At 41.3% G+C, this 15,322-nt stretch overlaps 1 protein-coding gene across 1 annotated transcript; it reads right to left on the bottom strand.

Annotated features, from left to right (window-relative positions):
- Positions 1-1,719: 1,719 nt before the first annotated feature.
- Positions 1,720-15,173, bottom strand: trarg1a (trafficking regulator of GLUT4 (SLC2A4) 1a; the record flags this gene model as incomplete). The annotated part of the gene is made up of 3 exons (XM_083886940.1): positions 1,720-1,769; positions 2,578-2,701; positions 14,745-15,173. 3 exons carry the CDS (start codon positions 15,171-15,173, stop codon positions 1,720-1,722), a joined length of 603 nt encoding a protein of 200 aa, XP_083743066.1.
- Positions 15,174-15,322: the final 149 nt, after the last annotated feature.

Below are 15,322 nucleotides of genomic sequence, written 5' to 3'. Positions count from 1 at the left end.
ACGTTACCTGTGCTTGTACCATAAGCCTGTAACTTGTCGACATAACAGTCATGTGCGTCCACAAGAGACTGGACACGGCAACGCTTCTCTCTGACAAAGTGAAGAATACAGGCAATTCTGTCGTGCTTGGATTTCAAAGAAGGATTCTTTAAATGCTTTTCGTTACTCAGTCAAACTCACAGGCTTGCTCATATACAAAAAAAAATAAAATAAATGTGTGAGGCAACGTGGCCCACAGCATGCGTACATATTGCATATATATTTTTCCCATATAAATACGTTTCATACCAATACAAGGAGTGAGAAAAAAAGCATCACTGGTATGTAACGGTAAATGTATAACAATGTAAGAATGCTTCAGGGAACGGGGATCGGTGGTGCAGACGGGAAGATGGACTAAGAGACGAAACAGAAGGACAGCAGCCACTCGAAAGATACGCGTATGAAAGGAGAGGGATTTCAAACATCTAGGAAGGTTTTGGCAGAACAAGCCAAGGTCACAGTCCTCAAACAGTCTACAGTGGCTGCACTCATAATGTACACAAATCAGTCTTCCGTGTGCAAACCTGCCTGTGATAGTAAAAGAGACAACAACAGTCAAAAATGATGGCATAGAGGGTTGGTTATCTACATTCAGGCATGCAGTTGGTGTTTTTTTTTTGTTTTTTTTTTATAGTTCCAAAAATATAATAAATAAAAATAATAAAAGTGTTCCCTGTGGCCCCTTTAAACAAACCCTTGGATTTCCATATTCCAAGTGCTGACAAAGCAGCCGTTGTGACAGTCTTAGCAAACCCCGCACCACATGGCATACAAACATTTTTTTATAAAATGTACATATATATATATATTTGTATGTTCATATATCTATATGTCAAATATATTTGTAGCTGTATATGCTTTGAATGCAAGAGATTTCACTAAGGAGTATGTGAGGATTATATGCAACCGCTCAACTGCCATTTTTTTTTTTTTTCCCAAAGGAGCCCCTTCTCAGACGTTCAGGAAAAGTCGTTGACTCTCCTCAAACACGTGATCATCAGCTTCATGTCATGAAGTCCATTATTCCGAAAAGGAATTGTGTGTGATTTCTCATATCCACATATTAACGGGCATTTCCTCCCCTCCCTCTTTTTTTTTTTTTTTTTTTTTTTTTTTTTAAAACCTGAACAATTTTACATCAGGTTCTTGGTTATTTTTGTCAAGCAAATTTTTTACTGAATTCTAATGCATGCATGCATCTCTGAAAGATAGTGTATTTTTTTTTCTTTTACTTGTTGCAATACCTACTCTCATGAATTGTCTGAGGTTTCTTGTTTTTTTTTTTTTTGCTTTCTTAGGATGGTCGTGATGTATTTATGATGCATCGTTTAAGTAAGGAAATGTTTCTTCTTGTTGCAGCCACGGTATGGCTTTGTGGTTTTCCAGGTTTTCTCCCCCCTCAGGTCCTCCATGTCAGTGGGTTACTGTAAAACAGAAGAGCGGAGGCAGAAAGTCAGCTCAGACGTTAGATTAGCCATCACTCTCCGTGTGTTGAGGCTTTGAGCTGAACTGTTGCCGCCCTCACTGCACAGTCAGCCCATTACAGTTGTTGCTGTACTACAGGAGATCAATGCACACGCTAACACACATGCATGGCTTGGAAATATGCTGAGTTTGGACACACATCTCATGCCTATGCAGTGTAGTGTCATATATCACCCCGTAACTGTATTAGTTCTAGACCCTGGTCTGATCGGAGGGCCAGCACATGCTGAGTACAGGCCTGACTAATGAGACACATGATATCCTCAGATCCTATCACAGAAACCACGTTCAGAGGTGGTTTGAGGACACACAGACAGGCTGACGGTGGACGTGTGTGTATTCAGATTTGTTCAATTTAACTGTCACAAGTGTGTTAAACTGTCAAGTGTATTTGAGTAAAGGGCGGGGTCGCCACATCAGATCATTTGTGGTCACAGGAGATTCATCCAGGACCCGATTTATTTCCAGGTGTGATCGTGGTCTTTGTGTTTTCAGTCATACTCAAACCAACTCAAGATCTAAACACCACTGTACTATGAACCACAGCTAAAATAATTAGCATAAATTAAAGGGCCACTTCACTCCCAATTATTTTATTTTTTTTTACTAATTTCCAGAGATTAATGTGTTATTCAATCATCAGATCTGAGATACTACTCTCATTCCCGCAACAACAGAGGGACAGTCGGCATTTCTTCAAAGATAATAAAAGCCCATTTTTAATCTGACTCTGTAACAGAATGTGAAACAAACTGCAGCGTGATAATAATTTGTTTATTAAGATTATTATCAGTAATAATTTTATTATTCATTTGACTGAGTGGGAAATAATGTTGGTATTGTATTGATGACGTATAATATAGCACGTTATTTTCAAGTGTCCTTCCTTCCTATGTTTATGAACTGACGAAGAGTAAGCATGTGAAGAGGTTACACTAATTTTTTCGTGAGACATTTTCAAACAGTAACAGTTTAGTTGAGTTGAGATTTGGCAGGTCACTCTTAAACAACCGAAAACAACGCGTCTTAAAACGTCTTCAATTTTTGTACCTGAAACTGAGAAGACGATGGTGATCACCACACCCAGGACGATGGAGACGATACTGAGCAGACGAGCCAGTCGACCCAGCCTCCTGGCCCCGTCTATGTCCCCTGACTGCAGACTGTTTCTGGACTGGAGGAGCACAGAAGGTCATTAGAACCACATTTATTGAATATTGTTAAGCAAGGTATACACTGTATGAAACACGTTGCATCTCATCAACAATTCTAGACAATTTGCGCTGTATCTGCCTCAACACTGTTCTGTTTTCAGGCTGCATCTGCTGACATGTATGATAAAAAAAAAAATCCAGCACGCCAGTCAGCTTCAATTTACCAATACACGTTTACTGGTGTCACAGAACAGCTTCATATTCTTGTTACAGACAGTGAAAATATGAGAAGCACTCAATCTTGTCGGCTGTGAAAGGACACAAATGTGCAGTAATGTTGACTCGTCTACTGGACGCTATAAAGTCCAACGAGGTAAAAGGCCAACAACAATTTATTCCCGGCTGAGTGTGGTGGAATTGTCTATTTCAGATTGGCAGATTGTGATTGATGGAGGGGTGTGACTTGTATATCATCCTAATGCTGAATATACTGTATATTGGTTTCATGCAGGCTGCAGATGCAGAGACAGGATGATGCATGTGGGGGTGAGTAATTGTTTTTTTTCACATGTGAGGTTCCCTGAAATGACGAATCGGCACATGGCCGATATCGCTGTCGTCCACTCAGCTTTGTTTTTGCTTTGAATGATGTGTGAAACACTCGTTCATGAAACTGCACAATCAAGATTAGACACACACACACAGGTTTGTGCAGCTATTCTTCTTAGGACACACCGCATTGACTTCCATTCATTTGGACAGCCTTAACCAACAAAAAAAAAAGCCTAATCTACAGCTGCAACTTAAGATTATTTTCTCGATTAATCAAGTAATCGTTTGGTCCATAAAATGTCAGAAACGTTAAAAAATCTGTTTGTCAAACCTGGGAGTGTGTTTTGTTTTGGTCCACAAACCAAAATCATTCACTTTTAATGATTTCTTTGTTATGTGGAGCAAAAAAACGAAGAAAATGTACAAATACATGTACACATACACACACACACACACACACACACACACACATCTGTCAATCACCGTCTTTCAATGTTAAATAATTAGCATTTACCAATTTTGTGAATATTACCAAAGGGATGTGAGTATGTATTTCCTTAAAGTGACAACTACGGAATAGAATGAAAGCTATAAAACGTTTTGTTTTTTTGTTTTAAATTCAACCCGTCAAATCAAATTGAACACATGCAAATCAGTGCAGCACTATACATAAAACGAACCTATACGGTGCAAGAGAATTTATCCACGCACATACCCATGTGTATGCAAATGGTGTGTTCATGTGCCGCTTTATCAAGCTGTCCACACATGATGAGCACGTCCAGTGTTTGTAAACAACTGGCAAGTTCTGGACACCGGAGCATCAGCGATGAGCGTGTTGCATTGATCGACTGCAACTTTCCGCTGACTCACTCCAGACGTGTGATTCCATGCCACTGCATGCAGCGTGAAAACACTGCAGGCGGTGGCTGTGTGAATGAATGTTGCTGTGTTTTTTTTATTTTTTTGACACACGCACAATGGTCCGCAGCACACGCTCAAACCAGTCAAGAAAGGAAAACAAAGTTACACGGTGCGGCATCTGCTGCTCACAAGATTGAAATCTAGAGCAGTGTGTGGATGAATGCAGCTTGTGACGGCAGCCTGAGTCTGTGTCCCTGCGGCTTGGTTCCATCTACTTTTTGGGTCACAGTCCTGACAAACTGGGGGGGGGGGGAAGTAGGGGGAAAAAGTGTCTGAAACTGTAACTGTGTTGAGCCGAGAGCTGCGGCAAAGAGATACGGGTGAAGAAATCCCACTTAACAAGTCTTTTGCTCTAAATTTAAATCTGCCGTGCAGCAAAACGACGCTCTTACATTTGCGATGGCAACATCTTTTTACTTTTTAAGACTGATAAATGTTTCAGGAGCTGTCTGTGGTGCTGAATTCAGGAGTCTGCACAGCACAGCAACAGAAACATGATCCCTCTCTTCCTTCTAATCTGTTTTAGAAGTGTAGTAACATGAAGGCCTTTCTGCGTGGAGTTTACATGTTATCCCCGTGTGTGCGTGGGTTTTCCTTGTGTTCTCTGGTTTCCTCCCACCGTGCAAAAACATGCACATTTTGGGATTTTGTACACTCTAAATCAACTGCAGGTTGATTTGCCACCGCCTTTCGCCCTATGACAGCTTGGATTCCCCCCCCCCCCCCCCGTCGACCCTCATGTGGAGGATAAAGCAGTAGGAGATGAGTGAGTAACATAAGGAAAACCGTTCGCTATTAATGACGACAGCTGTCATCAGGTAAACTGCAGTCCGCATTTGTGATGCCCACATGCTCGGACACAGGCCAAACATCATGTCACGTTCTACGTTCACGTTCTATCTGTTGATGCTGTACTTTTAAGACTACGCACTGCATTTGACTTCACTGTGCTGCCACAGTATTCAAACAAACTGAGTCCTCTTAATGGAAAGTTATGCACAAGTTATTCACATGTGCACAGTAAAAAGGCAATTAATGACAAGGATGACACGATACCACTTTTTTGTGTCGCCATAACTTGTGTTGCCGTAGCTGTCTCAGAGACACAATTCTCCCAACTGTGTCGCAAATATTCTTCTCCCATAAAAAAGAAATAAACAGCCCCAAAACATGACTTGGCTAAAATGCCGTTGATGAGTTCTGGGCATAGTGAAGCATGCGATATATGGCATTATTAGATTCTACATTTATCTTTACATTATACATTTTAGGCTTCCCATAAATATAGTGTGATATACACTTGCCTTCATAAGGACAGGTTTTTATATTTTATGACACAATATATTTATATTTTTTAGACTGTGGGATGTGTTGGATTAGAGTGCCTCTGCTCATTGTCTTCACATACTGAAGAGCATGTGAATGTACCACAGGGCGCTGAGAAGGATTTACTCACTGCATGTTCTGTGTTGATGAGAAAATCGAGCAGGAGGTGAATTACGTATGGTACATACTTATGAGTTTTTTTCAAAGTAATTATACACTTATACAAACATACTCGTATATCCTCCAACACGTCACACACCGGACCTTTAATTCATAGTACATTGTGTCTCTTTTTGCTTCAGTCCGTCAGTCAGTACTCTGAGGGCACAGAGTCGGGGGTTGCCTCTGTATCAGATAAGATTACACTGCAGAGAGACAGAGAGAGACAGCCCTCCCTCTACCCTCCTTCATCTCTCTTTCTAGTTACTTCATCCTTGTTCCCATGAGCACCTCTGTCTCCATGTTGTCCCTGGTGTAATGGGGTGGAGGTGCGTGGGGACATTGGTAACTACTTTCAAGAGCAATAATCACACTCACATGCTAATATATGCTGTCAAAGTATGCATGAAGGTTGTCTTATAGGTTTTAATCAATACATTTAGTATTAATTTAAGAAGCAGATTCAAAACGCACCTGATGTGCCTTATTAGGAACAGATGTAGAGCTGCGTGTGAGGAGAGAGCGACCACACTGGTTGGACCTGACAGATCTGACTTGACAGTAACTCAGATGACAACTTTGCACAGCTGTGGTGAGCAGAAAAAAAACATCTACTATATGTTTGTTTCTCCTGCTGTCAGGTGGACATAGAAATCTGAGGCTGCAGAAGACACCCACTCACCAACACACTGGACTGTTCTAATCCACATTGGATTCATAGGACAGCAACACTGGACAAGTCAACACTGAAAAAAACATTTCATGTTTTGCATCAAGAGCATGACGCCTTTAGTACTAACCAATCACCATTTGGATTTGTAAGTATTGTCACTAATGGCCACAATTTTCCATCCTCTAATGGCCAATTTGTTGAATAAAACCTAATTAAATAATACAAAAAATCAATAGCAAAAAAGTACATCAATGCACATATCACTCTTAGTTCCTGAAAGCAAAACTAGAGATGTATTTCCCACACATAGGGATCAGGTTCAGCCTCTTACTTTCAGGACTGCAATAGTAAATGTTCTGTATTTATAAAGCATTTTTCTCTATTTACACCACGATTTTGCCTTTCATTCCTACACCCATACAGAGCATTTATGTACACTTTTCCTTTTCACACAGATGTCGGGAACACGTCAGCTCCAATGAATGACGGCCCCTGCTGTACCACTGTGTCACCGCCATACAACATGAAGTTGTGGTACAAACAGAGCCTTTATCAATCACAGAGAAGGGCAACATCAGCAAACTCCTTTTCAGAAAGCATCCATCCATCCACTTTCTACCGCTCTATCCTCGCGGGGGAGGACATGCAAACTCCTTGCAGAAAGACCCTTGTTCCAACCTGGGTCTTCTTGCTGCAAAGGCAAGAGCGCTAACCACTACACCGACCGTGTAACCCCTTGAACATAGCATTATATTATAAATAAGACAGTGGTTTGTGTTGGGTGCAGTAAAGCGTGTGTGTGTGTGTGTGTGCGTGTGTGTAGGTAGGTGAGGGGGCTTCTCTTGACTTATGACTCTCTATTGATCCACAGTGAGAGTAAGCTCAGTCATATTTGTTTTATGAATGGGGAAATTCTCTGCTCAAAGGGTCTTGTCCAGTCCTAACTCTCTCTCTCTCTCTCTCTACCTCCCAACCTTCCAGCAGAAGGAGGTGGAGGGTAGTAAGTCAGTAAGTGCTCCCTCTCCCTCCTGTCATGAATAATGGAGAGCCAGAAGCAGCCGCAGCAGCAGAAGCAGCAGCAGCAGCAGTGTGGTACACAGGGACAGTGCAACCAGGAGCAAGGAGTGTTTACTTACTGTATGTATTTTCATCAAATATTTCCTGGATTTCCTGGTTTTGTTCATCCCCCTTATTTTTTTTTATATGTATTGTCCCAATGTTGTTCTTTCTATACTAAAACACTAATGAATCGTCAGAGAATGACTATCAGAAGGTTGAGTTATAACTAAGCGTTTGCCGATCTCTTATCGTCCGTTTGTTGAAACTCTTTGGTCTGTTTGAGGCGTTACGGGCCTCTCAGCACTTTAGGGGGCGCTAGTAAGGCTTTAAGACTTAAGGCTTGTTACATTTCATTCTCCATTAAAATTGCAAACCACTCACATGCGCTCAGATGATCAAATCTGTCGGAGCCGCGACGGCACTGCCCTCATTCTTGGAGCAATAAAATGCATTTCATGAATGTTTATTAGATTTATATCCTGGTTAAAATAAAACTGTGCATGAGAAAAACAACCAAAAAAAAACACAAGGTCACACAACGACAAAGTGCCTTCTTCCAATTAGCACATCGACCCCCTTGTGTAGATAATGAACAAGAAGGAAGCACGCTGCTCTTTGTAAGATTTCTATCAAATCAGTATGACTAATCAGAACATCTACAGTGTACTCTGTCCTGCGATTACCATGCACTTATTGTTTCTTTCCACAATTTGATGTAAAAAAAAAAATAAAAAAAATTACTGGTGGTAACGTCACCCATAATAATCTGATTTAAAACCATTTAAAGCTTCTAGAATCACAATTTGGCTGGTGCCATGTTGACGTTTTGCAGCCAGTAGATCTGAGGTGTCACCATGTTCTGTTTCTGCTGGGGATGCGGGACGTGGGCAGCAGGATTATGTTGTACTGAATGTAGGGGAAACAATTAGCGCAGATCAGGTAAAGTTAGGTTAATTTTACGACATAATGGTGATAATTTCAGTAGCTGTTGATATGAAAGAAAATGTTGCTGATAAATTGCACTGCTTTCCCTACAGCTAATATAGTTGTGAGGGATTTACGTGCATTTATATATTTCTGCCTTAAATGATCACGTTAATCTCTGGCATATCAGCTCAGAATATAAAGAAATGTAGTCAGCTGTAACTGGAAAAAATGTACTTTGGATTTTAAAGTTCAAAGTAGCTGTCACCATAGGTGCTCTACAGCGCTTTTCCACTATACAGTTCTAGCATGATTCGATTGTATTCAGGTTATGTTGTTTTGCTTTTCCATTTGTAGTACCTGCTCTGGTGAGGTTCCAAGCGAGCTGAGCCAACTCTAAAATGTGACGTCGACAAGCTGCCGGCCACTGATTAGCGGCGAGTGACGTCACTGGAATCAAACCTAACGATGCTGAATTGTAGATCAAAAACCTGCGCTAATCTTCAACAGTTAGCAAGGAAATTGCTAAAATCACAACCCGATCAGTCGTATCTGCGCTATCGTCGTCATCGATACCAAACTGTATAGTGAAAAAGCGCCACTGTAGTGTCATTATTTGTATGACGGTGTTAGCTTCCCATGTTGTCGGTGTCATCCATCAGTGAGTTGGTGCTAGTGTCATTGCTTGCACTAACTTGCTAAGCAGTCTCAGGTTTTCTGGCTGTAGCACTGTGACAGGTGTTATATTATTAGTAACAGCGGTTTGAATCTGACGCCTGCTGCAGTATTAGATTAGCTAATTAGAATATTTCACCTGTAGTATACCTACACACACACACACACACACACACACACAGTCCTCTATCCAGTGGGGCATAGTGAGTCCATATTTCACAGGCAAATCTGCCGAGCGTGCAATAAAGCTCATGCAGTTTGGACCTTCCCATTACTGGGATAGGCTGGAGAAGGCAGTAAAAACCTATTACCCCTGCCTCTCCAGTCACCTCAATTGACTGCACATCCTCAGCGTTTGCCAGCCACAAGCCGTTCCCACCATGCGGCATCTGTCACAGATCTGTGGCAGCAGCCAGCTGGAAGTGGCGTTATATGTGGTCCTGCTGCTGGAAGTGGTGGTGGTGGTGGAGGATGATGATGGATGGATGGATGGAACGTCTGGCTGTCGCAGTGCATCACATGCTAGTGTAGATAGATGCTGACTCGCTCACCAAGGCTCCGCAAGGCCTCAACAGATTTGGCTATATGTTGAGCCAATGTTGGTCTTTTGTCACGGGATGAAAGTGAAAACAAAAGAAATAGAGACAAAGACAAAGAAATTGTCTTTGTCTTTGTCTCTATTTCTTTTGTTGTCTGCACTTTTGTAGTCTCGATGACCAATCATCAAAACTAGATAAGTGTTTTTTTTTTTTAGTATCTTACCCAAGGACACATCGCCATGTAGACTGGCGGAGCTGGGAATCTAACCCACAACTTGCGTTACCACTGTTGGGGTTCCTTTCTGTATTTGCTAACTTTAGCATATGGATGTGTCGCGTTAAAGCAGCATTACTGTGAAGAGATGCTAACATGAAGGTGTAATGATAATCATAGTGGCATTTCTTTGAAGTCCTGTGTGTGTGTGTGTGTGTGTGTGTGTGTGTGTGTGTGTGTGTGTGTGTGTGTGTGTGTGCGCCTTTTCTGAGTAATATTTGGCCCTTTGCCTGCAGGTAGTGTTCATGGGTTCAATTCATCTTTTTGTTCCTTACCTTCCACTGCTGTGGTGTTAGGGTAGAGATTAAAGGCTAAACAACGGTGAAATAGACTAAAAGGCTGTGCAGCACTGTACAAAGGGTTGATGAAAACATTTCCATATCCATATATGAAAAGCAGCTTTCGGGTTACATACACTGTCGTTCAAAAGTTTGCGGTCACCTATACAATTTTGTTGTGTTTTCCATTAAAACTCACACTTTTATTCATTAGAAGAGTTGCAAAATGAATAGGAAATATAGTCAAGACATTGACACGATTAGAAATAATGATTTTTGTTCAAAATAATCATTTTGCCCTTCAAACTTTGTTGTTTTCAGATGTGCTAACATCATTGCACAAGGGTTTTCTAATCATCCAATAGCCTTCTAACACGATTAGCAAACACAATGTACCATTAGAACACTGGAGAGATGGTTGCTGGAAATGGGCCTCTATACACCTATCTACATATTCCATTAAAAACCAGACGTTTGCAGCTAGAATAGTTGTTTACCACATTATTAACAATGTATAGAGTGTAATTCTGATTCATTTAATGTTATATTCATTGAAAAAAAATTGCGTTTCCTTCAAAAATAAGGACATTTCTAAGTGAGCCCAACTTTTTAAGCCAAAAAAGTTATACATTTTTGCTTTTGGTTTACACACATGTATAACTACAAGAGTAAATCTTACGTTATGTTCACAGGAGTTTTAAACTAACGTCTAATTTACGATATCACCTTGTTATATTCAAATTGAATGTAACTTTATACACATCTGGAGTCTGGGGTGTTTCCGTCGAACACAACATCATGATACCATCTCAACAGCAGTTGAAGGGTTTGTTTTTTTTCATTCTTCAACTTTCCAGAAGCATCCATTTCACATGGGAATGGAGAATATTAGCACTTAGCAGCGATCCTGCACTCCGGGCCTGTATCCTGTGGTATCAACCGCATTACTTTTGATTCATTTGTTCACAGCAGGTGTAAACCTCTGTTTTCCTGGTCTGACTCACTTGCACTTATCCGACATCATGTGGTATCTGATTCAATTCTTTTCTAATCCAGTGATAGGAACTACTTTATGGCCATTTTCGCTCTCTCTCTCTCTCACACACACACTCATCTGCCCTTGTAGGGAAAGATGTTTTGATCTTCTTTGGAAGGCCCATATCCCGTTTCTATACCCTCAGGAAAGAGAGAGGACGTTGATCGCTGCCACAGAGCTTCCTAACTGCTGCAATCTGCCCTCTGCAGCGAAACTAAATTGACTTCTCTCGCCTTCTATTGAGTTAGTGGCCAGCTCTAGTTTCTCCCTCCTTTACTCTTCTTTCTTATGCCCTCTGTCAAAGCCTCTCTCTGCTTCTCTCTCTCTAAGATTGGCACGTGGTGAGGGTGCCATTAGCCAAGTGGCTGACTTGTGAATGTCAGTGGGTTCATGATGACGGCTCGGTGAAGTACAGGCTGTCTCGTGGACACTTCCTGATATTCCCTTTGGTGTGTGGTGCCCGCAAGGAGTGATATTACAGAACTAATGGGTTTTTACTGCATTGCCTCTTTGCCTTGTTTCTCAGCGGGTCTGAGTGTTGGCGGCCGTACAGCGTCAGAAGTAAAGTGTGTAGAAAAACAGAGCTAAGCAGCCGCCAAGAGTTGCAGTCGTATCCCGATACAAGACATGCTAGAATACTGCAGGAGATACGACATCTATAAAGCAAGTTGTGTCTGTGACGGAGCTAAGGTTTTGGATATGGGTTGAGCCATGGCACGATTGTGCGCATCCTTGATTTTCGCTGATTTATCACGCTACAACCAGGCAGGGGCGCTGTCAGGATTGTCTTTCATAGTAAGCACAATCCCTCCCTAGGCTACTTTTACAACAACAATGCATCTGCAAAAACTGTGTCAAAAAAAATATGTGTTTGTTGTACAGACATCGTGTACAAGCTCATTTATTGGGACAAAAGATAGTTTTACGGGTGAGTGAGTGTTTTAAAAAATGCATGGATGTGGCCACAATGGACGCGGTTCTACAGGTCGTGAATAGCCTACTTCGTAATCTCTCTTCATATTGGTGAAATACCCAATCATACCCACACAATAGCCTTCTGGTTACACACGATGTTTGTTAATGTAGCCTAGCCCGAACAGTTTTCATGAGCCCAAATAGCTCGACGGTTTTTAAAGATTTTTGAACTCATTTACGTTGTTTCCAAGGGGACAAGTTTGAGGGGAGCTCCACCCCCATACGTACTTCCTACGGGCACTGCACTAGTCTGTCAAAAAGCCTGATTTAGCCGTGCGAGCTGATTGTTCTTCTTTTCTGGATATTGTTGCACAGGCAAAAAAAAAAAAAAGGAAACGCACACACAAAAGGATCTATTTTGTTTTAGTGGTTACAGAAATTTATGACCCCAGAGTTTGTGCCAAATGGAAAAAAGTAATTTTTCCACCGCACTGTGAAGCCTCTATTTTGTTTCGTGGCAAAAAAAATAAAAATAAGATAAAATAAGGGAAGATACATTATAAAGTCCAAATAACATCCTATAGTTTACAACCTCTCTGACGTCTTTGTTTGCATGGCTGTTTTTTAATGCTCCCCCAATTTAAAATGATCTTCATTAACTGCAGATTTCACATATTATTGCCTCTGTAAGCACATTTGTGTCACCTTCACGCTAATAATGAAAACATACAGTCGATGTCTGTGTATTCTGGTCTGTATTCTAACCAAACTGTAACCGGTGATCTGTTTTGGCCACTTTTGTTTTTGCTCCCATTTTTTCATGAGCTGAACTCAAAGATCTAAAACATTTTCTATCTACACAAAAATCACAATTTCTCTCAAATATTGTTCACAAATATTGTCTAAATCTGCGTTAGTGAGCACTTCCATCCCTCCTCACAGTTGGGGCATATCCAGATGTTGATTAGACAGCATGACTATTACACAGCAGTGCCTTAATCTGGCCACAATTGTGTTCGGTGTGAATAGATTTCTCCAAAATATCCCTGATCCTCTTTTTTACAGCAGTCATTTGCATTTGTAGATCTTTTCCCGTCAGGATGGAGGACTTTCAAGGTCAGAAGCAAGGGAAGGGGGGGGGGGAACTAATAACTAAAGCAGCTCTTCTGCCTTTTTTTAGGAGCTTCTTAACTTCTCAACTTGGAATCATTTGAAGAGCAAACTGCCCCGTTTACGGTAGTATGTTTTCAGCTTTCCTGCGTCATGACAGGTGGATTTTTCGTAAAAGTTTTAGCATCATCCTAGTTTGGCCAAATTGAAATGAAAAGGCATCACATCATCAAAGCTGCAGAGTAACTGCAGTTTTTTTGTTGTTGTTGTTGTTATCTCAAAAAGGAGAGACACAAAGAGTGACACGTCCCCCCCCCCACCCCCACCCCCCGATCATCAGGCCACCATTTTTGCTGCAGACCTCTCTCACTGCAGAGGGTGACACCAGGACAGTGTCGATTTTCCTTTTTTAAAGACCCGGAGAGCGTAATGATCCCGGGGGAGGCTGACATTGACCACTTCTCATGATCTATAGTCGGGTTGGATACGGTGTTGTCGACAAACTTTTCTGATTTTGATTTTTCTTTTTTTTGTCCCTGTGAGAGACAAACCAATCATAAAGTACTAGACAGTATAGCAGCATTTTGGCAGTTTTTGTGGCTGCCTGCTGTGGCTTTGGTGCGTCAGATATCAGTGTTTTAAGCACCGAGCTAAACTCTTCCACCATTATGATTAAAATCCTATCCTGTACCTAATAAAGTGGCTGGTGGGTTTATTTCTTCACATATTGATTTTATGAGTTTTCCCTATTCAGTCTGACGACCTCTATATTTGATATATTACTATGTAGATCTTTACATCACAGTACAGTAATCAACAATGGTAATACTTTTGCTAATACCATATTATTTCTACAATCATGTACAGTTAATAGTTAAACATTATAATATTTAACTCGCAATTTTGACTCACAAACATTATGATGTGATGGTGTTACACTGGTGTCCTACAGAAATTCTTATTACAAGCTATTACCTTGAAAATAACATTGCATTATTGTAATAATATGTCTTTTTTTTCTCCTTACAATTGTTTTTTTTACCAAGCTCGGAATCGCATTAACGATAAGACTGTATTACCATAATATTACCACCCTATTACAAAGTGATGTCATGTAAAGCGTTAACTCTGTAATAAAACTTTAAGTGATTCCTGCAGAAAAGCAGACTCAGCTGTTTTTGGGTAGTTTGGCAGACTTATTAATCATGTTGATAGGATGATGTATTTTCAAATTGACAATTAATGCCTAAACATCAACATTAGGTACGTTTTTCTATATTAAATCACCTACTTTTTTTTTTTTTTTTTACCCCCACTGAGATTTAGGGGGGAAAAAAATCCAGCCTTTTGTTTATCTGCTGCACAATTTTGCACACATAATACACTTTTCATTTATTCATTGACATTTTATTCATTATGCACACACTACACTCATGCATGGATTAATGTTAAAGTGTTGTTCTGCAGAAATTACAACTATAATTTAAATGTAGGGTATTGGTAAACACTTGTGCATGGGACCACATGAAAACCCTCAGATATGATCCCTTATTTAAGGTCAAAGGGCAGGTGCTTGGGCACCACCTGTCTGTCTGTGCACGGATGAAGTGATCACTCACCATCACGGAGTAGACCAGTGCGACAATGCTGACGGGCCACACGGGGCAGAAGCAGGAGAAGATGACCAGGAACAGGTAATCCCTGGGTTTGGGGTTCTCCTGCACGGTGGCGTTCCCGGTGGAGGAGCGGCTCAGGCTGGCCTTGGATGGCGACAGAGGAGCGGCGGCGGACAGCTGCCCGACGGAGCCCGACCTCATATTGACGCTGTGGCCGTTCTGGTCGGCCTCCAGGCCCTTGTCGCTGCCCACACTGACCGGGAAGGAGGTGGACATCTTCATGCCGTTGCCCCCGGGCTCGGTGGTCACCGTCAGCAGCTTCTCCGTCTCCAGGAAGTCCGCAGCGGGAGGTGCGCATCCTCCTCCTCCTCCTCCTCCTCCACCTTCACCCAAGTTGGACTTGAGGAAGTCGGTGTCCGTGTTGATGGCCATATGTTCAACTGTGAGTTACAATTCTACTACAAAAAAAAAAAAAAACAGAAAGCAAAGAAAAGGAAAGATTTTCTTTCAAAACTGCCTCAAAATGTTTAACTAGTGATGAGACGCTGGTATTCCATAATAAAAGACGTCAACTGAAGTTT

This window comes from Microchirus variegatus (genome assembly GCF_963457635.1).
Source record: "Microchirus variegatus genome assembly, chromosome: 3".
NCBI lineage: Eukaryota > Metazoa > Chordata > Actinopteri > Pleuronectiformes > Soleidae > Microchirus > Microchirus variegatus.
Note: the sequence above shows the minus strand (reverse complement) of the source record. Positions and strands in the feature narration are given on the sequence as shown.